This window comes from Salmo trutta, unplaced genomic scaffold (genome assembly GCF_901001165.1).
Source record: "Salmo trutta unplaced genomic scaffold, fSalTru1.1, whole genome shotgun sequence".
In the NCBI taxonomy this organism is placed as follows: domain Eukaryota; kingdom Metazoa; phylum Chordata; class Actinopteri; order Salmoniformes; family Salmonidae; genus Salmo; species Salmo trutta.
Window position 1 is genome coordinate 1 of NW_021823245.1, and position 23,852 is coordinate 23,852.

The following is a 23,852-nucleotide window of genomic DNA, read 5'->3' on the forward strand; positions in this document are numbered from 1 at the left end:
GGAGATTCGGGTCTATACACACTGTAACAATTATGTGTATACGTGGGTATTTTAGCGAAACCTCAAAATGTAAAAACAGTCTTCGTTTTTTCAAATGCAACAGTTTCTAACTGAAGTGGGCTTGGAGTTGGCCTGAGTGGCTGTTAGTCCTACCGTGTTTTCGCTGTCTGAAATGCCTGGTTATTTAAACAACGTTATTGAAAGTCCCTCTGGAGCAGAGACTCGACTAAAGAACTACATTTGAATGTGATGTGTGAAGGTTTGTTTTGTGAGTAATGAGTCATTGTTGACAATCATTCAGTACAATATATGTCTGTTTATTTCCTCATAACTGGAACTTTCAGAGTGGTTGCTGTTGTCGCTGTCAGGTAAGTGGGCTATAAATAAAGCCAGGATTATCTTCCTGGATAGGAGACTAGTAAATGACTGAGTATAAACACAACCTATCAGTTAGTTTCTATGCTGGTTGTTAGTCCTACCTTGTCGTCGCTGGCTGAGATGTGAGGGGCCAGGGCCTCCACCTCACTGTGAAAGATGTTGTGTTCCTCCACCTCGTTCTCTATGGTCGGCAGGTCCTGACCAAAACCCTTGTTGCTCAGGTTGCCCTGGTCGGAAGAAGAAAGAGATTAGGTTTATGTTATTGTGTGTGTAAACTGTGTGTGTGTGTGTGTGTGTGTTCCCCTCACCTGTTTCTCCTCTATGATCTTGCCCCAGTTGATGCTCGGCAGGCCCTCAGAGCGGGTCAGGTGGTAGATGCGGTCATGGTCCTCTCTCAGCTTCCTTAGTCTCACTCTCAGCTGCTTCATACTGGAGAAGACAACACAGGGTGACGACACGGGGTGAGGACACGGGGTGACGACACGGGGTGACGACACGGGGTGACGACACGGGGCGACGACACGGGGCGACGACACGGGGCGACGACACGGGGCGACGACACAGGGCGACGACACAGGGCGACGACACAGGGCGACGACAAGGGGCGACGACTCAACAGTGGAGTGAGTGAGTGGAGCTCAGGGTTGAGCTAAAGAGGGTATAATATCTATTATAAACTGGGTGGTTCCAGCCCTGAATGCTAATTGGCTGACAGCCATGGTATATCAGACCGTATACCACGGGTATGACAAAACATGTATTTTTACTTCTCTAATTATGTTGGTAACCAGTTTATAATAGCATTAAGGCACCTCGGGGGTTTATGGTATATGGTCAATACACCACACCCCCTTGTGCCTTATTGCTTAAGTGTATCAGTGTATTATATCTACTAGATAATATAACTCCTGCTCTATCATCTCAGCCTGGCGGTGCTGCAGGTACATATCTACTATATAATATAACTCCTGCTCTATCATCTCAGCCTGGCGGTGCTGCAGGTACATATCTACTATATAATATAACTCCTGCTCTATCATCTCAGCCTGGCGGTGCTGCAGGTACATATCTACTATATAATATAACTCCTGCTCTATCATCTCAGCCTGGCGGTGCTGCAGGTGCATATCTACTATATAATATAACTCCTGCTCTATCATCTCAGCCTGGCGGTGCTGCAGGTATATATCTACTATATAATATAACTCCTGCTCTATCATCTCAGCCTGGCGGTGCTGCAGGTACATATCTACTATATAATATAACTCCTGCTCTATCATCTCAGCCTGGCGGTGCTGCAGGGACATATCTACTATATAATATAACTCCTGCTCTATCATCTCAGCCTGGCGGTGCTGCAGGTACATATCTACTATATAATATAACTCCTGCTCTATCATCTCAGCCTGGCGGTGCTGCAGGGACATATCTACTATATAATATAACTCCTGCTCTATCATCTCAGCCTGGCGGTGCTGCAGGGACATATCTACTATATAATATAACTCCTGCTCTATCATCTCAGCCTGGCGGTGCTGCAGGGACATATCTACTATATAATATAACTCCTGCTCTATCATCTCAGCCTGGCGGTGCTGCAGGGACATATCTACTATATAATATAACTCCTGCTCTATCATCTCAGCCTGGCGGTGCTGCAGGTACAGTATGTATATATCTACTAGATAATATAACTCCTGCTCTATCATCTCAGCCTGGCGGTGCTGCAGGCACAGTAGGTATATATCTACTAAATAATATAACTCCTGCTCTATCATCTCAGCCTGGCGGTGCTGCAGGTACATATCTACTATATAATATAACTCCTGCTCTATCATCTCAGCCTGGCGGTGCTGCAGGGACATATCTACTATATAATATAACTCCTGCTCTATCATCTCAGCCTGCGGTGCTGCAGGTACAGTAGGTACATATCTACTAGATAATATAACTCCTGCTCTATCATCTCAGCCTGGCGGTGATGCAGGCACAGTAGGTATATATCTACCAGATAATATAACTCCTGCTCTATCATCTCAGCCTGGCGGTGCTGCAGGCACAGTAGGTACATATCTACTAGATAATATAACTCCTGCGCTATCATCTCAGCCTGGCGGTGCTGCAGGCACAGTAGGTACATATCTACTAGATAATATAACTCCTGCGCTATCATCTCAGCCTGGCGGTGCTGCAGGCACAGTAGGTACATATCTACTATATAATATAACTCCTGCTCTATTATCTCAGCCTGGCGGTGCTGTAGGTACAGTAGGTATATATCTACTAGATAATATAACTCCTGCTCTATTATCTCAGCCTGGCGGTGCTGCAGGTACAGTAGGTACATATCTACTATATAATATAACTCCTGCTCTATCATCTCAGCTTGGCGGTGCTTCAGGTACAGTAGGTATATCTAGTGTAGTGTATATCTACTAGATAATATAACTCACTCCTGCTCAATCATCTCAGCCTGGGGGTGCTGCTGGTACAGTAGGTATATCTACTAGATAATATAACTCACTCCTGTTCGATCATCTCAGCCTGGCGGTGCTGCAGGTACAGTAGGTATATCTAGTGTAGTGTATATCTACTAGATAATATAACTCACTCCTGCTCGATCATCTCAGCCTGGGGGTGCTGCAGGTACAGTAGGTATATCTAGTGTAGTGTATATCTACTAGATAATATAACTCACTCCTGTTCGATCATCTCAGCTTGGCGGTGCTGCAGGTACAGTAGGTATATCTAGTGTAGTGTATATCTACTAGATAATATAACTCACTCCTGTTCGATCATCTCAGCCTGGGGGTGCTGCAGGTACAGTAGGTATATCTAGTGTAGTGTATATAACTCACTCCTGCTCAATCATCTCAGCCTGGGGGTGCTGCTGGTACAGTAGGTATATCTACTAGATAATATAACTCACTCCTGCTCGATCATCTCAGCCTGGGGGTGCTGCAGGTACAGTAGGTATATCTAGTGTAGTGTATATCTACTAGATAATATAACTCACTCCTGTTCGATCATCTCAGCCTGGGGGTGCTGCAGGTACAGTAGGTATATCTAGTGTAGTGTATATAACTCACTCCTGTTCGATCATCTCAGCCTGGGGGTGCTGCAGGTACAGTAGGTATATCTAGTGTAGTGTATATCTACTAGATAATATAACTCACTCCTGTTCGATCATCTCAGCCTGGGGGTGCTGCAGGCGTTTTGCGTCGATGGCGTCCTCATCCAGGCCTTGCAGCAGCTCCAGAGAGCTTAGGATGCGCTTGTTGGTGTCGTCCTGGTACAGAGGCTTCTTGCCCTCGTTGATCTTACTCACATCCTGATACAACACAGAGCAGTCAAAGGTTTTCATATGATATTGTCAAAGACATTGAGAGCCACGCAGAGCCAATTAGGATAATGCAAACAGTCTGCCAGAGCCCCCAATATGATGTTGTTGTTGCATTATCAAAAGGTATGACCCTATCAGAAGGTTCTGTGACGTTCTATGAAGTTCTGTGTGTTTCTTTGAGGTTCTATGTAGTTCTGAGGTTCTATGCGGTTCTACGCAGTTCTATGAGGTTGTACGATGTTATATGATGATCTTTGAGAATCTATCCAGTTCTGTGTGGTTTTATGATGTTTGTTCTAAGCGGTTCTATGAGGTTCTGTGTGATGCGGTTCTTTACCTTGTTGAGGTTCTGCTCCGTCTCAAGGATGAGCTTCTCCACCTTGTCAGCATTCTTCTGCAGCTTCTCAATCAGAGCAGACAGCTCAGAGGAGGGTGCCCTGGAAGGAGGAGGTGACGACAGTTACATTTCAGTCATTTAACTTATACAGAGCGACTGCATTCAACCGAAGTAGGTCAAAACAACCATATATGACTGTCATTGCAAGTAAAACAAACATTCTTCAAAACGTTCTTCTAGACCTGGGATGGGCAACTCCAGTCCTCTGGGGCCTGATTGGTGTCCCACTTTGGCCCCAGCTAACACACCTGACTCCTATAATCACCTAATCATGATCTTCAGTTTAGAACGCAATTAGTTTAATCAGCTGTGTTTGCTAGGGATGATGGGGAACAGTGTGACCCCCCCATACAGACCATCTGAGGGGAGAAGACACCAGTTAGTTCTACATACAGACCATCAGAGGGGAGAAGACACCAGTTAGTTCTACATGCAGACCATCTGAGGGGAGAAGACACCAGTTAGTTCTACATGCAGACCATCTGAGGGGAGAAGACACCAGTTAGTTCTACATACAGACCATCTGAGGGGAGAAGGCACCAGTTAGTTCTACATGCAGACCATCTGAGGGGAGAAGACACCAGTTAGTTCTAGATACAGACCATCTGAGGGGAGAAGACACCAGTTAGTTCTACATACAGACCATCTGAGGGGAGAAGACACCAGTTAGTTCTACATACAGACCATCTGAGGGGAGAAGACACCAGTTAGTTCTACATACAGACCATCTGAGGGGAGAAGACACCAGTTAGTTCTACATGCAGACCATCTGAGGGGAGAAGACACCAGTTAGTTCTACATACAGACCATCTGAGGGGAGAAGACACCAGTTAGTTCTACATGCAGACCATCTGAGGGAGAAGACCCAGTTAGTTCTACATGCAGACCATCTGAGGGGAGAAGACACCAGTTAGTTCTACATACAGACCATCTGAGGGGAGAAGACACCAGTAGTTCTACATACAGACCATCTGAGGGGAGAAGACACCAGTTAGTTCTACATACAGACCATCTGAGGGGAGAAGACACCAGTTAGTTCTACATACAGACCATCTGAGGGGAGAAGACACCAGTTAGTTCTACATGCAGACCATCTGAGGGGAGAAGACACCAGTTAGTTCTACATGCAGACCATCTGAGGGGAGAAGACACCAGTTAGTTCTACATACAGACCATCTGAGGGGAGAAGGCACCAGTTAGTTCTACATGCAGACCATCTGAGGGGAGAAGACACCAGTTAGTTCTACATACAGACCATCTGAGGGGAGAAGACACCAGTTAGTTCTACATACAGACCATCTGAGGGGAGAAGACACCAGTTAGTTCTACATACGACCATCTGAGGGGAGAAGACACCAGTTAGTTCTACATACAGACCATCTGAGGGGAGAAGACACCAGTTAGTTCTACATACAGACCATCTGAGGGGAGAAGACACCAGTTAGTTCTACATACAGACCATCTGAGGGGAGAAGACACCAGTTAGTTCTACATACAGACCATCTGAGGGGAGAAGACACCAGTTAGTTCTACATACAGACCATCTGAGGGGAGAAGACACCAGTTAGTTCTACATACAGACCATCTGTGCGTTCTGTTCTAAGTACAGAAAGACCACTGTTAGGTTACAGGGATAGTTCACAGTTGGGTGAACTATGCCTTTAAAAGGAAAGAGTCTGCAGTGACCGTATCTCTCTGAAAACCTTTAGAGACCATCTGTGAGTTCTGTTCCGAGTACAAAATGGACTTGAGCAACAGACATTAAAACTATGCCTCATAATGTGGGCCTACACTAGTAAACAGGACCCTACGTTGATGCTTTCCCAAATCGCCGACTGTAGCTTTAAACTTCAACAAAACTGTTAACTTTGACATGCTAACGTTGACTGAGGGATAAATCAACTCTTCAGACTGTTAGAAATGAAAGATGGATCCAGTCAGTAACTAAACTCCAGTCTTCATCTTAGTAACAGACTCAGTCAGGATTAACACTGCTCTTCAGCAGGGATGCTTAAAATGGTAGCTGTCATTAGGGAGGTAATCAGATGAGTGACTGAATGAAGTGCACTTGCCTTGCCCTCACTTCACCGTCTGCCTGCCGTGTCTGCTAACCCTGAACGAACCTGAAAGCTCCCTGCTGCACATCTCCCATGGTTCAGATAACATGGGCTGCATCTCAATAGTCTAGTAGTTTCCTCTCCTTCATCCAATAGACTAATAGCTTCCTCTCCTCATCTCCTCTCCTTCATCTCAATAGTCTTGTAGCTTCCTTTCCTCATCTCCTCTCCTTCATCTCAATAATCTAGTAGCTTCCTCTCCTCGTCTCCTCTATCTCAATAGTCTAGTAGCTTCCTCTCCTCATCTCCTCTTCTTCATCTCAATAGTCTAGTAGCTTCCTCTCCTCGTCTCCTGTCCTTCATCTCAATAGTCTAGTAGCTTCCTCTCCTCGTCTCCTTAATCTCAATAGTCTAGTAGCTTCCTCTCCTCGTCTCCTCTCCTTCATCTCAATAATCTAGTAGCTTCCTCTCCTCGTCCCCCCCCCCCCCCAACTCTCTATTGAAGAGAAGACATGATGAAACATGATTGGACTCAACAGCCTACATTAGAGGCGTGTAAATCAGGCCATCGCCAGACCAGGACAGGAACACCATTGTCTAATCTGACATACTGTTTGCATAGTGCTGTGGAAAACACTGACATTAAAACACACCTTTGTTCATACTCAGTGTAATTGATTAAATAAAACACATTGGCTCATATAACCTAAAAGTACTGCAGTGGAGGCAACAAGAAACTACAGTATATAGCTTGGGCACTAACTACATGACTATTCCTCACTCATCTGTACCATCTTTTCCTTGCCCAACAACAACAGCAACTAGATTACTAAAGCAGAGACAGACTGATACCCTGGCTAATATTAGAAGTGTTTCTATAAAAAGCTTTGTGCGTCAGAAAACATGTCTCCAGTCTGTTTACCTGTGAGTTTAAAATGGAACACCTGCTGATCTTCCAGCCCATCACACTAACTACTGATCTCTGTTCAGAACACCACGCAGAGAGGAGACATTCCAGAACACCCAACCCATCACACTAACTACTGATCTCTGTTCAGAACACCATGCAGAGAGGAGACATTCCAGAACACCCAACCCATCACACTAACTACTGATCTCTGTTCAGAACACCACGCAGAGAGGAGACATTCCAGAAAACCCAACGTTCCTTCTGCGGCACAGTTCTTAGATCATACTGTACATGCAAATAAGCTACTATAAATCATCTTTGCTTTCATACAATACTTCACACACACACACACACACACACACACACACACACACACACACACACACACAACTCTCTATTGAAGAGAAGACATGATGAAACATGATTGGACTCAACAGCCTACATTCATCTTGTGATTGGAAACAGTATTTTGTGACTCACTCCTCTCTCATGGGAGCCTGCTGTCATTGATGGAGGAGCTGGTGAAGTGCCATCAACCAGTAAACCACATTCTGATGGCACATAAATCAAATCAAAGTTTATTTGTCACGTGCGCCAAATACAACAGGTGTAGACCTTACAGTGAAACGCTTACTTACAGGCTCTAACCAACAGTGCAATTTCTAAGTAAAGAAAATAGGTATTAGGTGAATAATAGATAAGGGAATAAAACAACAGTAAATAACAGTGAACAATAACAGTAGAGAGGCTATATACAGTAGAGAGGCTATATACAGTAGAGAGGCTATATACAGTAGAGAGGCTATATACAGTAGCGAGGCTATATACAGTAGAGAGGCTATATACAGTAGAGAGGCTATATACAGTAGAGGATATATACAGTAGAGAGGCTATATACAGTAGAGAGGCTATATACAGTAGAGAGGCTATATACAGTAGAGAGGCTATAACAGTAGAGGATATATACAGTAGAGAGGCTATATACAGTAGAGAGGCTATATACAGTAGCGAGGCTATATACAGTAGAGGATATATACAGTAGAGAGGCTATATACAGTAGAGAGGCTATATACAGTAGCGAGGCTATATACAGTAGAGGATATATACAGTAGAGAGGCTATATACAGTAGAGAGGCTATATACAGTAGAGAGGCTATATACAGTAGGGATGCTATATACAGTAGAGAGGCTATATACAGTAGAGAGGCTATATACAGTAGAGAGGCTATATACAGTAGGGAGGCTATATACAGTAGGGAGGCTATATACAGTAGCGAGGCTATATACAGTAGCGAGGCTATATACAGTAGAGAGGTTATATACAGTAGCGAGGCTATAACAGTAGCGAGGCTATATACAGTAGAGAGGCTATATACAGTAGTGAGGCTATATACAGTAGAGGATATATACAGTAGAGAGGCTATATACAGTAGAGAGGCTATATACAGTAGAGAGGCTATATAGTAGTGAGGCTATATACAGTAGAGAGGCTATATACAGTAGAGGATATATACAGTAGAGAGGCTATATACAGTAGAGAGGCTATATACAGTAGAGAGGCTATATACAGTAGAGAGGCTATATACAGTAGAGGATATATACAGTAGAGAGGCTATATACAGTAGAGAGGCTATATACAGTAGAGAGACTATATACAGTAGAGAGGCTATATACAGTAGAGAGGCTATATACAGTAGAGAGGCTATATACAGTAGAGGATATATACAGTAGAGAGGCTATATACAGTAGAGGCTATATACAGTAGAGAGGCTATATACAGTAGAGAGGCTATATACAGTAGGGATGCTATATACAGTAGAGAGGCTATATACAGTAGAGAGGCTATATACAGTAGAGGATATATACAGTAGAGAGGCTATATACAGTAGAGGCTATATACAGTAGCGAGGCTATATACAGTAGCGAGGCTATATACAGTAGAGAGGCTATATACAGTAGAGAGACTATATACAGTAGAGAGGCTATATACAGTAGAGAGGCTATATACAGTAGAGAGGCTATATACAGTAGGGAGGCTATATACAGTAGAGAGGCTATATACAGTAGCGAGGCTATATACAGTAGAGAGGCTATATACAGTAGGGAGGCTATATACAGTAGCGAGGCTATATACAGTAGAGAGGCTATATACAGTAGGGATGCTATATACAGTAGAGAGGCTATATACAGTAGAGAGGCTATATACAGTAGCGAGGCTATATACAGTAGAGAGGCTATATACAGTAGGGATGCTATATACAGTAGGGATGCTATATACAGTAGAGGCTATATACAGTAGCGAGGCTATATACAGTAGCGAGGCTATAACAGTAGAGAGGCTATATACAGTAGAGAGGCTATATACAGTAGAGAGGCTATATACAGTAGAGCCTATATACAGTAGAGAGGCTATATACAGTAGAGAGGCTATATACAGTAGAGAGGCTATATACAGTAGTGAGGCTATATACAGTAGAGAGGCTATATACAGTAGCGAGGCTATATACAGTAGAGAGGCTATAACAGTAGCGAGGCTATATACAGTAGCGAGGCTATATACAGTAGAGAGGCTATATACAGTAGGGAGGCTATATACAGTAGAGAGGCTATATACAGTAGAGAGGCTATATACAGTAGAGAGGTTATATACAGTAGAGGATATATACAGTAGAGAGGCTATATACAGTAGAGAGGCTATATACAGTAGAGAGGCTATATACAGTAGAGAGGCTATATACAGTAGGGAGGCTATATACAGTAGGGAGGCTATATACAGTAGCGAGGCTATATACAGTAGAGAGGCTATATACAGTAGCGAGGCTATAACAGTAGCGAGGCTATATACAGTAGAGAGGCTATATACAGTAGTGAGGCTATATACAGTAGCGAGGCTATATACAGTAGAGAGGCTATATACAGTAGAGAGGCTATATACAGTAGAGAGGCTATATACAGTAGAGAGGCTATATACAGTAGCGAGGCTATATACAGTAGAGAGGCTATATACAGTAGAGAGGCTATATACAGTAGCGAGGCTATAACAGTAGCGAGGCTATATACAGTAGCGAGGCTATATACAGTAGAGAGGCTATATACAGTAGAGAGACTATATACAGTAGGGATGCTATATACAGTAGTGAGGCTATAACAGTAGAGAGGCTATATACAGTAGAGAGGCTATATACAGTAGAGAGGCTATATACAGTAGGGATGCTATATACAGTAGCGAGGCTATATACAGTAGAGAGGCTATATACAGTAGGGATGCTATATACAGTAGCGAGGCTATATACAGTAGTGAGGCTATATACAGTAGCGAGGCTATATACAGTAGAGAGGCTATATACAGTAGAGAGGCTATATACAGTAGAGAGGCTATATACAGTAGTGAGGCTATATACAGTAGAGAGGCTATATACAGTAGGGAGGCTATATATAGTAGTGAGGCTATATACAGTAGAGAGGCTGTATACAGTAGAGGCTATATACAGTAGAGGCTATATACAGTAGGGAGGCTATATACAGTAGAGGCTATATACAGTAGCGAGGCTATATACAGTAGCGAGGCTATAACAGTAGAGAGGCTATATACAGTAGAGAGGCTATATACAGTAGAGAGGCTATATACAGTAGCGAGGATATATACAGTAGAGAGGCTATATACAGTAGAGAGGCTATATACAGTAGAGAGGCTATATACAGTAGAGGCTATATACAGTAGGGAGGCTATATACAGTAGGGAGGCTATATACAGTAGAGAGGCTATATACAGTAAGGAGGCTATATACAGTAAGAGGCTATATACAGTAAGAGGCTATATACAGTAGAGAGGCTATATACAGTAGAGGCTATATACAGTAGAGGATAAATACAGTAGCGAGGCTATATACAGTAAAGAGGCTATATACAGTAGAGAGGCTATATACAGTAAGAGGCTATATACAGTAGAGAGGCTATATACAGTAGAGAGGCTATATACAGTAGAGGCTATATACAGTAGGGAGGCTATATACAGTAGAGGCTATATACAGTAGCGAGGCTATATACAGTAGAGAGACTATATACAGTAGAGAGGCTATATACAGTAGAGAGGCTATATACAGTAGAGAGGCTATATACAGTAGAGAGACTATATACAGTAGAGAGGCTATATACAGTAGAGAGGCTATATACAGTAGAGGCTATATACAGTAGCGAGGCTATATACAGTAGCGAGGCTATATACAGTAGAGAGGCTATATACAGTAGAGAGGCTATATACAGTAGAGGCTATATACAGTAGAGGCTATATACAGTAGCGAGGCTATATACAGTAGCGAGAATATATACAGTAGCGAGAATATATACAGTAGAGAGGCTATATACAGTAGCGAGGCTATATACAGTAGTGAGGCTATATACAGTAGAGAGGCTATATACAGTAGAGAGGCTATATACAGTAGAGAGGCTACATACAGTAGAGAGGCTATATACAGTAGCGAGGCTATATACAGTAGCGAGGCTATATACAGTAGAGAGGCTATATACAGTAGAGAGGCTATATACAGTAGAGAGGCTATATACAGTAGAGAGGCTATAACAGTAGCGAGGCTATATACAGTAGAGAGGCTATATACAGTAGAGAGGCTATATACAGTAGCGAGGCTATAACAGTAGCGAGGCTATATACAGTAGCGAGGCTATATACAGTAGAGAGGCTATATACAGTAGAGAGACTATATACAGTAGGGATGCTATATACAGTAGTGAGGCTATAACAGTAGAGAGGCTATATACAGTAGAGAGGCTATATACAGTAGAGAGGCTATATACAGTAGGGATGCTATATACAGTAGCGAGGCTATATACAGTAGAGAGGCTATATACAGTAGGGATGCTATATACAGTAGCGAGGCTATATACAGTAGTGAGGCTATATACAGTAGCGAGGCTATATACAGTAGAGAGGCTATATACAGTAGAGAGGCTATATACAGTAGTGAGGCTATATACAGTAGAGAGGCTATATACAGTAGGGAGGCTATATATAGTAGTGAGGCTATATACAGTAGAGAGGCTGTATACAGTAGAGGCTATATACAGTAGAGGCTATATACAGTAGGGAGGCTATATACAGTAGAGGCTATATACAGTAGCGAGGCTATATACAGTAGCGAGGCTATAACAGTAGAGAGGCTATATACAGTAGAGAGGCTATATACAGTAGAGAGGCTATATACAGTAGCGAGGATATATACAGTAGAGAGGCTATATACAGTAGAGAGGCTATATACAGTAGAGAGGCTATATACAGTAGAGGCTATATACAGTAGGGAGGCTATATACAGTAGGGAGGCTATATACAGTAGAGAGGCTATATACAGTAAGGAGGCTATATACAGTAAGAGGCTATATACAGTAAGAGGCTATATACAGTAGAGAGGCTATATACAGTAGAGGCTATATACAGTAGAGGATATATACAGTAGCGAGGCTATATACAGTAAAGAGGCTATATACAGTAGAGAGGCTATATACAGTAAGAGGCTATATACAGTAGAGAGGCTATATACAGTAGAGAGGCTATATACAGTAGAGGCTATATACAGTAGGGAGGCTATATACAGTAGAGGCTATATACAGTAGCGAGGCTATATACAGTAGAGAGACTATATACAGTAGAGAGGCTATATACAGTAGAGAGGCTATATACAGTAGAGAGGCTATATACAGTAGAGAGACTATATACAGTAGAGAGGCTATATACAGTAGAGAGGCTATATACAGTAGCGAGGCTATATACAGTAGAGGCTATATACAGTAGCGAGGCTATATACAGTAGCGAGGCTATATACAGTAGAGAGGCTATATACAGTAGAGAGGCTATATACAGTAGAGGCTATATACAGTAGAGGCTATATACAGTAGCGAGGCTATATACAGTAGCGAGGCTATATACAGTAGCGAGAATATATACAGTAGAGAGGCTATATACAGTAGCGAGGCTATATACAGTAGTGAGGCTATATACAGTAGAGAGGCTATATACAGTAGAGAGGCTATATACAGTAGAGAGGCTATATACAGTAGAGAGGCTATATACAGTAGAGAGGCTACATACAGTAGAGAGGCTATATACAGTAGAGAGGCTATATACAGTAGCGAGGCTATATACAGTAGAGAGGCTATATACAGTAGAGAGGCTATATACAGTAGTGAGGCTACATACAGACACCGGTTAGTCAGGCTGATTGAGGTAGTATGTACATGTAGATATGGTTAAAGTGACTATGCAAATATGATGAACAGAGAGTGGCAGTAGCATAAAAGAGAGATTGGCGGGTGGTGGTTGGCGGGACTCAATGCAGATAGTCCGGTTAGCCAATGTGCGGGGGCACCAGTTAGTTGGGCTAATTGAGGTAGTATGTACATGAATGTATAATTAAAGTGACTATGTATATATGATAAACAGAGAGTAGCAGCAGTGTAAAAGAGGGGTTGTGTGGGGCACACAATGCAAATAGTCCAGGTAACCATTTGATTACCTGTTCAGGAGTCTTATGGCTTGTGGGTAAAAACTGTTGAAGCCTTTTTGTCCTAGACTTGGCACTCTGGTACCACTTGCCAATTCCACTCTCCTAGGTCATGATTACACAGTGTTGATCCTGGTTATGATGTCCTCCTGAGGACAGAACTAGTTCTAGTACAGTGTTGATCCTGGTTATGATGTCCTCCTGAGGACAGAACTAGTTCTAGTACAGTGTTGATCCTGGTTATGATGTCCTCCTGAGGACAGAACTAGTTATAACACAGTGTTGATCCTGGTTATGATGTCCTCCTGAGGACAGAACTAGTTATAACACAGTGTTTATCCTGGTTATGATGTCCTCCTGAGGACAGAACTAGTTCTAGCACAGTGTTGATCCTGGTTATGATGTCCTCCTGAGGACAGAACTAGTTATAACACAGTGTTGATCCTGGTTATGATGTCCTCCTGAGGACAGAACTAGTTATGACACAGTGTTGATCCTGGTTATGATGTCCTCCTGAGGACAGAACTAGTTATAGCACAGTGTTGATCCTGGTTATGATGTCCTCCTGAGGACAGAACTAGTTATGACACAGTGTTGATCCTGGTTATGATGTCCTCCTGAGGACAGAACTAGTTATAGCACAGTGTTGATCCTGGTTATGATGTCCTCCTGAGGACAGAACTAGTTATGACACAGTGTTGATCCTGGTTATGATGTCCTCCTGAGGACAGAACTAGTTATAGCACAGTGTTGATCCTGGTTATGATGTCCTCCTGAGGACAGAACTAGTTCTAGTACAGTGTTGATCCTGGTTATGATGTCCTCCTGAGGACAGAACTAGTTCTAGTACAGTGTTGATCCTGGTTATGATGTCCTCCTGAGGACAGAACTAGTTATAACACAGTGTTGATCCTGGTTATGATGTCCTCCTGAGGACAGAACTAGTTCTAGTACAGTGTTGGTCCTGGTTATGATGTCCTCCTGAGGACAGAACTAGTTATAGCACAGTGTTGATCCTGGTTATGATGTCCTCCTGAGGACAGAACTAGTTCTAGTACAGTGTTGATCCTGGTTATGATGTCCTCCTGAGGACAGAACTAGTTATAACACAGTGTTGATCCTGGTTATGATGTCCTCCTGAGGACAGAACTAGTTATAACACAGTGTTGATCCTGGTTATGATGTCCTCCTGAGGACAGAACTAGTTCTAGTACAGTGTTGATCCTGGTTATGATGTCCTCCTGAGGACAGAACTAGTTCTAGTACAGTGTTGATCCTGGTTATGATGTCCTCCTGAGGACAGAACTAGTTCTAGTACAGTGTTGATCCTGGTTATGATGTCCTCCTGAGGACAGAACTAGTTCTAGCACAGTGTTGATCCTGGTTATGATGTCCTCCTGAGGACAGAACTAGTTATAACACAGTGTTGATCCTGGTTATGATGTCCTCCTGAGGACAGAACTAGTTATGACACAGTGTTGATCCTGGTTATGATGTCCTCCTGAGGACAGAACTAGTTATGACACAGTGTTTATCCTGGTTATGATGTCCTCCTGAGGACAGAACTAGTTCTAGTACAGTGTTGATCCTGGTTATGATGTCCTCCTGAGGACAGAACTAGTTATGACACAGTGTTGATCCTGGTTATGATGTCCTCCTGAGGACAGAACTAGTTATAACACAGTGTTTATCCTGGTTATGATGTCCTCCTGAGGACAGAACTAGTTCTAGTACAGTGTTGATCCTGGTTATGATGTCCTCCTGAGGACAGAACTAGTTATGACACAGTGTTGATCCTGGTTATGATGTCCTCCTGAGGACAGAACTAGTTATGACACAGTGTTGATCCTGGTTATGATGTCCTCCTGAGGACAGAACTAGTTATAACACAGTGTTGATCCTGGTTATGATGTCCTCCTGAGGACAGAACTAGTTCTAGTACAGTGTTGATCCTGGTTATGATGTCCTCCTGAGGACAGAACTAGTTATAACACAGTGTTGGTCCTGGTTATGATGTCCTCCTGAGGACAGAACTAGTTATGACACAGTGTTGATCCTGGTTATGATGTCCTCCTGAGGACAGAACTAGTTATAACACAGTGTTGATCCTGGTTATGATGTCCTCCTGAGGACAGAACTAGTTATGACACAGTGTTGATCCTGGTTATGATGTCCTCCTGAGGACAGAACTAGTTATAACACAGTGTTGATCCTGGTTATGATGTCCTCCTGAGGACAGAACTAGTTATGACACAGTGTTGATCCTGGTTATGATGTCCTCCTGAGGACAGAACTAGTTCTAGTACAGTGTTGATCCTGGTTATGATGTCCTCCTGAGGACAGAACTAGTTATAACACAGTGTTGATCCTGGTTATGATGTCCTCCTGAGGACAGAACTAGTTCTAGTACAGTGTTGATCCTGGTTATGATGTCCTCCTGAGGACAGAACTAGTTCTAGTACAGTGTTGATCCTGGTTATGATGTCCTCCTGAGGACAGAACTAGTTGTAGAGTATTTTTGTAATCTGTCATCTCCAGAAGGGAGCTTCTTCTTCTCGTCCTACAGAACTGGTCCAACAGGTTCCATTCTCCTTTATGTAACAGAGAATGATCTTTAAATCACCTGCAGTATGAAGTGATGAAGTGATGAGTGCATTGAAGAGTAAGAGTTTTATATTTTTGATATTAGAACAGCTGTTGGTTATACATATCTATCTATAGTAGTGTCTATTTCTACGTCCCTGAAGCTGGGTATTGGACTGGGGTTCTGATCAAGTCTAAACAATGGTGGGATCTTATTCAGACAAGCTGATTTATCACATACCAGACTTGGGTTCAAATGCTTTTCAAAATACTTGAAACACTTTCAGCGTTTGCTTTCGTCTGCCCGGGGTGCCAGCTGAACAGGGTTGGGTCTCTTGTGACGGTTTCATATTCTATTGGATCCATTGCGCCAGGCAAGCTCAATCAAGCCCAGAAAGAAGATATGAAAGGATTTGAACCCAGGGCTGGTATGTGATAAATCAGCTTGTCTGAATAAGATCTCACTGTTGTATGGACCCAGTATCCAGCTTCAGGCACATAGAAATAGACAGTATTAGAAAGTAATAGATATGATATATATAGCATTAGTAGACAGGTGTTCTAATATCAGAAATGTACAACTTTTTGCATATGTGACCTTTCAAGGTATTCATAGTTTGATTAAATCATATGTTGAGGTTTCCATGCCCCGGCTTGACATTTTAATTAAATAATAAATTATAGTCCTTGCCATATCTACTCAAAAGTCAGTGTGATTGCATTGCACACTGTGCAAAGAGTCTGGGTGTTTTCAACCACTGACAAACTGCTGGATTCTTGTGAAACTGGCATTGGTTCCAACTGGGGCTAAATGATATGATGTCTCTGGTTCCAACTGGGGCAAAATTATATGATGTCCCTGGATCCAACTGGGGCAAAATGATATGATGTCTCTGGTTCCAACTGGTGCTAAATGATATGATGTCCCTGGATCCAACTGGGGCTAAATGATATGATGTCCACAGTTTTTGTAAACTTTTACTTCTGTTGAGCTGATTATTTGACAATGTGATGTTTTGTGCAGAAAGTTGTTCTGTGTCTTGTCTTGTTTCCTGATTGTCAAGAAGGCTAGAAGGTTATACAAATAGATGTTTACAGTCTATAGGGGGAGGGATGGAGGAGTGGGGAGGGATGGAGGAGTGGAGGTGGATGGAGAAGGGGTGGAGAATGGAGGAGGGATGGAGGAGTGGTCAAATGTTATTGGTCACATACACATGTTTAGCAGATGTTATTGCGGGTGTAGCGAAATGCTTGAGCTTCTATCTCCAACAGTGCAGTAATATCTAACAAGTATTACAAACGGGGTGGTTCGAGCCCTGAATGCTGATTGGCTGACAGCCGTGGTATATCAGACCGTATACCACGGGTATGACAAAACATGTATTTTTACTGCTCTAATTACATTGGTAACCAGTTTATAATAGCAATATGGCACCTTGGGCGTTTGTGGTATATGGCTAATATACCACAGCTAAGGGCTGTATCCAGGCACTCCGCGTTGCATCGTGCTTAAGAACAGCCCTTAGCAGTGGTATATTGGCCATATACCACACCCCCTTGGGCATTATTGCTAAAATATCTAACAATTTCACAACATATACCCAATACACACAAATCTAAGTAAAGGAATGTAATTAACAATATATACATATACGGACGAGCAATGTCAGAGCGGCATGGGCTACGATACAGTAGAATAATATAGAATACAGTATATACATATGAGATGAGTAATGCAAGATATGTAAACATTATCAAAGTGACTAGTGTTCAATTTCTTAAAGTGGCCAGTGATTTCTAGTCTATAGGAGTGGCCAGTGATTTCTAGTCTATAGGTGTGGCCAGTGATTTCTAGTCTATAGGTGTGGCCAGTGATTTCTAGTCTATAGGAGTGGCCAGTGATTTCTAGTCTATAGGTGTGGCCAGTGATTTCTAGTCTATAGGAGTGGCCAGTGATTTCTAGTCTATAGGAGTGGCCAGTGATTTCTAGTCTATAGGTGTGGCCAGTGATTTCTAGTCTATAGGAGTGGCCAGTGATTTCTAGTCTATGTCTATAGGAGTGGCCAGTTTGTATTAGAAGGATGGATGGCCTGGGGGAGGTGGACCTCTGGTCTACAGTTTGTATTAGAAGGATGGATGGCCTGGGGGAGGTGGACCTCTGGTCTACAGTTTGTATTAGAAGGATGGATGGCCTGGGGGAGGTGGACCTCTGGTCTACAGTTTGTACTAGGATGGATGGCCTGGGGGAGGTGGACCTCTGATCTACAGTTTGTATTAGAAGGATGGATGGCCTGGGGGAGGTGGACCTCTGGTCTACAGTTTGTATTAGAAGGATGGATGGCCTGGGGGAGGTGGACCTCTGGTCTACAGTTTGTATTAGGATGGATGACCTGGGGGAGGTGGACCTCTGGTCTACAGTTTGTATTAGAAGGATGGATGACCTGGGGGAGGTGGACCTCTGGTCTACAGTTTGTATTAGGATGGATGGCCTGGTGGAGGTGGACCTCTGGTCTACAGTTTGTATTAGAAGGATGGATGGCCTGGGGGAGGTGGACCTCTGGTCTACAGTTTGTATTAGGATGGATGGCCTGGTGGAGGTGGACCTCTGGTCTACAGTTTGTATTAGAAGGATGGATGGCCTGGGGGAGGTGGACCTCTGGTCTACAGTTTGTATTAGGATGGATGGCCTGGTGGAGGTGGACCTCTGGTCTACAGTTTGTATTAGAAGGATGGATGGCCTGGGGGAGGTGGATCTCTGGTCTACAGTTTGTATTAGGATGGATGGCCTGGGGGAGGTGGATCTCTGGTCTACAGTTTGTATTAGGATGGATGGCCTGGGGGAGGTGGACCTCTGGTCTACAGTTTGTATTAGAAGGATGGATGGCCTGGGGGAGGTGGACCTCTGGTCTACAGTTTGTATTAGAAGGATGGATGGCCTGGGGGAGGTGGAACTCTGGTCTACAGTTTGTATTAGAAGGATGGATGGCCTGGGGGAGGTGGAACTCTGGTCTACAGTTTGTATTAGAAGGATGCTAACAAACATTGTTCCAATATGCTAAACATCTTATATTTTATTTCTTTTTATTTAACCTTTATTTAACCAGATTGATGTGTGTTGAACACACATCTCTCCGAATAAGGAGTAAAGTATTTCCAAGGAGAGGGAGAGAGAGACAAATTGTAACCAGAAGGTAATTATGAGTCATTGAGGGTATGGAGGGAGGGATGAGATCCAGATTAACTTCCCAACAACCAAGGCCCAGGTCAGATGAATCCTTCCTAGACCCCAACTCCTTCAAATATGAACTTCCCAACAACCAAGGCCCAGGTCAGATGAATCCTTCCTAGACCCCAACTCCTTCAAATATGAACTTCCCAACAACCAAGGCCCAGATCAGATGAATCCTTCCTAGACCCCAACTCTTTCAAATATGAACTTCCCAACAACAAAGGCCCAGATCAGATCCTTTAGGGTCCCTAGGCCCCCCAGTATTAATGAATAGATCTGTGAAGGAGTAGGAGATAAGGGAAGGTACTAGGAACCTAAATGGAACTGGGCCCATGTGTCCATTCTGTCCCATCTGTCTAGGGTTCAGAAAGCTGAAACGTTCACAGCGTTACAGAATACAGCTAGATCCACACTACATAGATAATCACTAGCCTCCAGCTGATAGGAGTACTAGAGCAGACATGTGTCTCCTATCTGCAAAGCTCTGATGAGATCACCAATAACCCTGATCTGACTCAATCAAGACCTATTGAACACCCTTAAGACCACCAATCACCCTGATCTGACTCAATCACGACCTATTGAACACCCTTAAGACCACCAATCACCCTGATCTGACTCAATCACGACCTATTGAACACCCTTAAGACCACCAATAACCCTGATCTGACTCAATCAAGACCTATTGAACACCCTTAAGACCACCAATAACCCTGATCTGACTCAATCACGACCTATTGAACACCCTTAAGACCACCAATCACTGCCCCCAGGAAGTTGGGATGTGTTGACCCACATTAAATCACTGATGCAGTGTAGAGTCCACACTCAAAAGAAGAGAGTTGCTTTATGGTTAGGTTAGGTTGCTTTATGGTTAGGTTAGGTTGCTTTATGGTTAGGTTAGGTTGCTTTATGGTTAGGTTAGGTTGCTTTATGGTTAGGCTGATACAGTTAGACAGTTGGCAACCAACATCTAATATATCACTCTTAACATCCAATATAAATAATCACTCAACGTTTAATACAGCTTTACTATGGCAACATGGGACACATAAATATGGTTGCAAAATTCTGATAACCAGGGAATTTATTGAACGTTTTCTAGAAATCCTGGTTGGAGGACTCCGGATTCCCTCCTGATTCCATAAATCCTACAACCAGCATTTCGGGAAAATCAGGGAATATATTCAGAGTTTCAGGAATTTTGCAACCCTACCCATAAATTACCCACGCCCACACACACACACGCACGCAAGCATGCATATACACACGCACGCACACACACGCCCACACAATGTGTGTGGTTTTCATTATTCCAACATTGTGTCTGACTCATATGTTGATACATAAAAGCCTCATTCACTAACTAGAAACCGTTTTAAGCAGCTTGCTAGGTCTTTCCTTCGACATCAGACAAGATACATTCCCTTCTTTACCGAAGTCAATGATGAGCCACCCATTAAGTCTTTGTCCCAAATGGCTCCCTATTCCCAAAGGGCTCTGGTCAAAAGTAGTGCACTAATTAGGGAATAGGGTGCCCATTTGGGACGTAGCCTGTCCCAGATCCATTCATTACATAGATAACCATTGGAAACAGATTAGCTTGCTAACCTCTCATGTTCCAAGCCAAAGGAGTGTTGTTATTACTAGGTGGCCCTGACTCTATCCTCCCCTCCTCCTCTCCTACTCTCACGAGTGACAACCTGCATGCTCTGTCCTCTCTCTGTTCAGAGACACTGACTACAACCCAAATTAAACCCTATATAGTGCACTACTTTTGACCAGGGTCCATAGGGCTCTGTTCCCTATATAGTGCACTACTTTTGACCAGGGTCCATAGGGCTCTGTTCCCTATATAGAGCACTACTTTTGACCAGGGTCCATAGGGCTCTGTTCCCTATATAGTGCACTACTTTTGACCAGGGTCCATAGGGCTCTGTTCCCTATATAGAGCACTACTTTAGACCAGGGCCCATAGGGGTATAATGTGGGATGCAGCCACTGACTGCCCCAGAGAAGATCCCATATAGAGCACTACTTTAGACCAGGGCCCATAGGGGTATAATGTGGGATGCAGCCACTGACTGCCCCAGAGAAGATCCCATATAGAGCACTACTTTAGACCAGGGCCCATAGGGGTATAATGTGGGATGCAGCCACTGACTGCCCCAGAGAAGATCCCATATAGAGCACTACTTTAGACCAGGGCCCATAGGGGTATAATGTGGGATGCAGCCACTGACTGCCCCAGGGAAGATCCCATATAGAGCACTACTTTAGACCAGGGCCCATAGGGGTATAATGTGGGATGCAGCCACTGACTGCCCCAGAGAAGATCCCATATAGAGCACTACTTTAGACCAGGGCCCATAGGGGTATAATGTGGGATGCAGCCACTGACTGCCCCAGAGAAGATCCCATATAGAGCACTACTTTAGACCAGGGCCCATAGGGGTATAATGTGGGATGCAGCCACTGACTGCCCCAGAGAAGATCCCATATAGAGCACTACTTTAGACCAGGGCCCATAGGGGTATAATGTGGGATGCAGCCACTGACTGCCCCAGAGAAGATCCCATATAGAGCACTACTTTAGACCAGGGCCCATAGGGGTATAATGTGGGATGCAGCCACTGACTGCCCCAGAGAAGATCCCATATAGAGCACTACTTTAGACCAGGGCCCATAGGGGTATAATGTGGGATGCAGCCACTGACTGCCCCAGAGAAGATCCCATATAGAGCACTACTTTAGACCAGGGCCCATAGGGGTATAATGTGGGATGCAGCCACTGACTGCCCCAGAGAAGATCCCATATAGAGCACTACTTTAGACCAGGGCCCATAGGGGTATAATGTGGGATGCAGCCACTGACTGCCCCAGAGAAGATCCCATATAGAGCACTACTTTAGACCAGGGCCCATAGGGGTATAATGTGGGATGCAGCCACTGACTGCCCCAGAGAAGATCCCATATAGAGCACTACTTTAGACCAGGGCCCATAGGGGTATAATGTGGGATGCAGCCACTGACTGCCCCAGAGAAGATCCCATATAGAGCACTACTTTAGACCAGGGCCCATAGGGGTATAATGTGGGATGCAGCCACTGACTGCCCCAGAGAAGATCCCATATAGAGCACTACTTTAGACCAGGGCCCATAGGGGTATAATGTGGGATGCAGCCACTGACTGCCCCAGGGAAGATCCCATATAGCAAGTTCCTGAAGTGAGAGTGAAAAGTGACAGTTGAAAATGTAGATAAATATTTAGAGATTTTTTTGGGGGGCAGCTCGTCACTAATTACACTATTCACAGGTAAATGGTTAAACACCTCACTGTATAATTATATAGGGATTTATATTGTTTATAAGAACAAAGACACGATTGGGTTCAATTTCCTTTTTTTGCCAGTAGCCTGATATTTTACTATACTTCGGCAAAAGTGAGGTCAATACTTTCTTTAAGTGAAAAGTAGTTGAACAGGGCTAGGGGTGAAGTCCATCACCATGTATTCTCTCACTCTACCCCGAAAGCCAAAGTTATCAAACCAGTTACTGCCACTAACGTACAGCCACACCCTCTGGTCAACTTAAAAAGGACGTTCAGTGTATAAACTAAGGCTACACAAACAATATCATTAAAAGCAATTTTCCAGAGTTGTATAAACTTTGGAATATAACTTACCCCCCCATGCAACGTGGCTTAATTTATTCTATTCTAGAATTGTCGTCAAATTACAATACACGCATTATCCTAAACGATCATAAACAGAATCCTGAAGCATACTGACAATGTTGTCAACTTGTCAAACGTCCAACTTTACGTTATCTTTCCGAATGCGACATTAAAAGAAACTTGCACGGTGATTAAAGTTACAACTCGCTATCTATAACCACCAAGATAACTTTCAACATAGAAACAAATACTCACTTTTTCGTTTGCGTGATGGTCACGCTATTCTTGGAGGGTTTTTTCTTGAACATTCTGTCAGCGGGACGACTCGGATTCTTCTCCCGTAAACACCTGTCTCTTCTTGTGCTTCTCTCTGTGAAGATATCCCGTGGGGAGAGGTGAGGCTTCTTGCTGAGTTCTCTGGTATGTTCTCTCTCCTCGGACAGGTAGGTATGCCCCAGGACGCTCCACACACACAAATGGGAACGTCAAACGAGATTCAGCGACGCCCACTAGCTAATTCCTCCCAGCAGTCAGTCAGCACAGGACAAGTGAACTGCAGTAAAGGAAGGGGGGGTTTGGTTTCTCCCTGTGAGTGCTGCATACCTGTCACCTATGGACGCCTGGGCGGGGCTGCTTTTCTGCTTTTCCATACAGGTTACAGGTGGATACCGCACCTTTTAGGCATGGACATTGCTACTATGTTATCAACATATTGCCATTTGCTCAGATGAAAATGAAAATATCAGTGTTTGAGAGAGCAGTCAAAG

The 23,852-nt window shown here is 43.5% G+C and overlaps 1 protein-coding gene across 1 annotated transcript; it reads right to left on the bottom strand.

Moving 5' to 3' along the window:
• Positions 1–85: 85 nt before the first annotated feature.
• Positions 86–23,621, bottom strand: LOC115189899 (periplakin-like). Its single transcript, XM_029748406.1, has 5 exons — positions 23,341–23,621; positions 4,059–4,158; positions 3,555–3,709; positions 687–807; positions 86–605 (listed from the first exon to the last, which is right to left on the bottom strand). The coding sequence occupies exons 1-5, from the start codon at positions 23,391–23,393 to the stop codon at positions 447–449; spliced, it is 588 nt and encodes a 195-aa protein (XP_029604266.1). The 5' UTR covers positions 23,394–23,621; the 3' UTR covers positions 86–446.
• Positions 23,622–23,852: the final 231 nt, after the last annotated feature.

Bases quoted from the DNA above. Each gene is read 5' to 3' on its own strand.
- LOC115189899 (XM_029748406.1), bottom strand. From the start codon at position 23,393: ATGTTCAAGAAAAAACCCTCCAAGAATAGCGTGACCATCACGCAAACG. The intron at 4,159-23,340 runs GTGAGTATTTGT...TCCTCCTTCCAG, and splicing joins ACCATCACGCAAACGAAAAA to GGCACCCTCCTCTGAGCTGT. The intron at 808-3,554 runs GTGAGTTATATT...TGTCTTCTCCAG, and splicing joins GCTGAGATGATCGAACAGGA to TATGAAGCAGCTGAGAGTGA.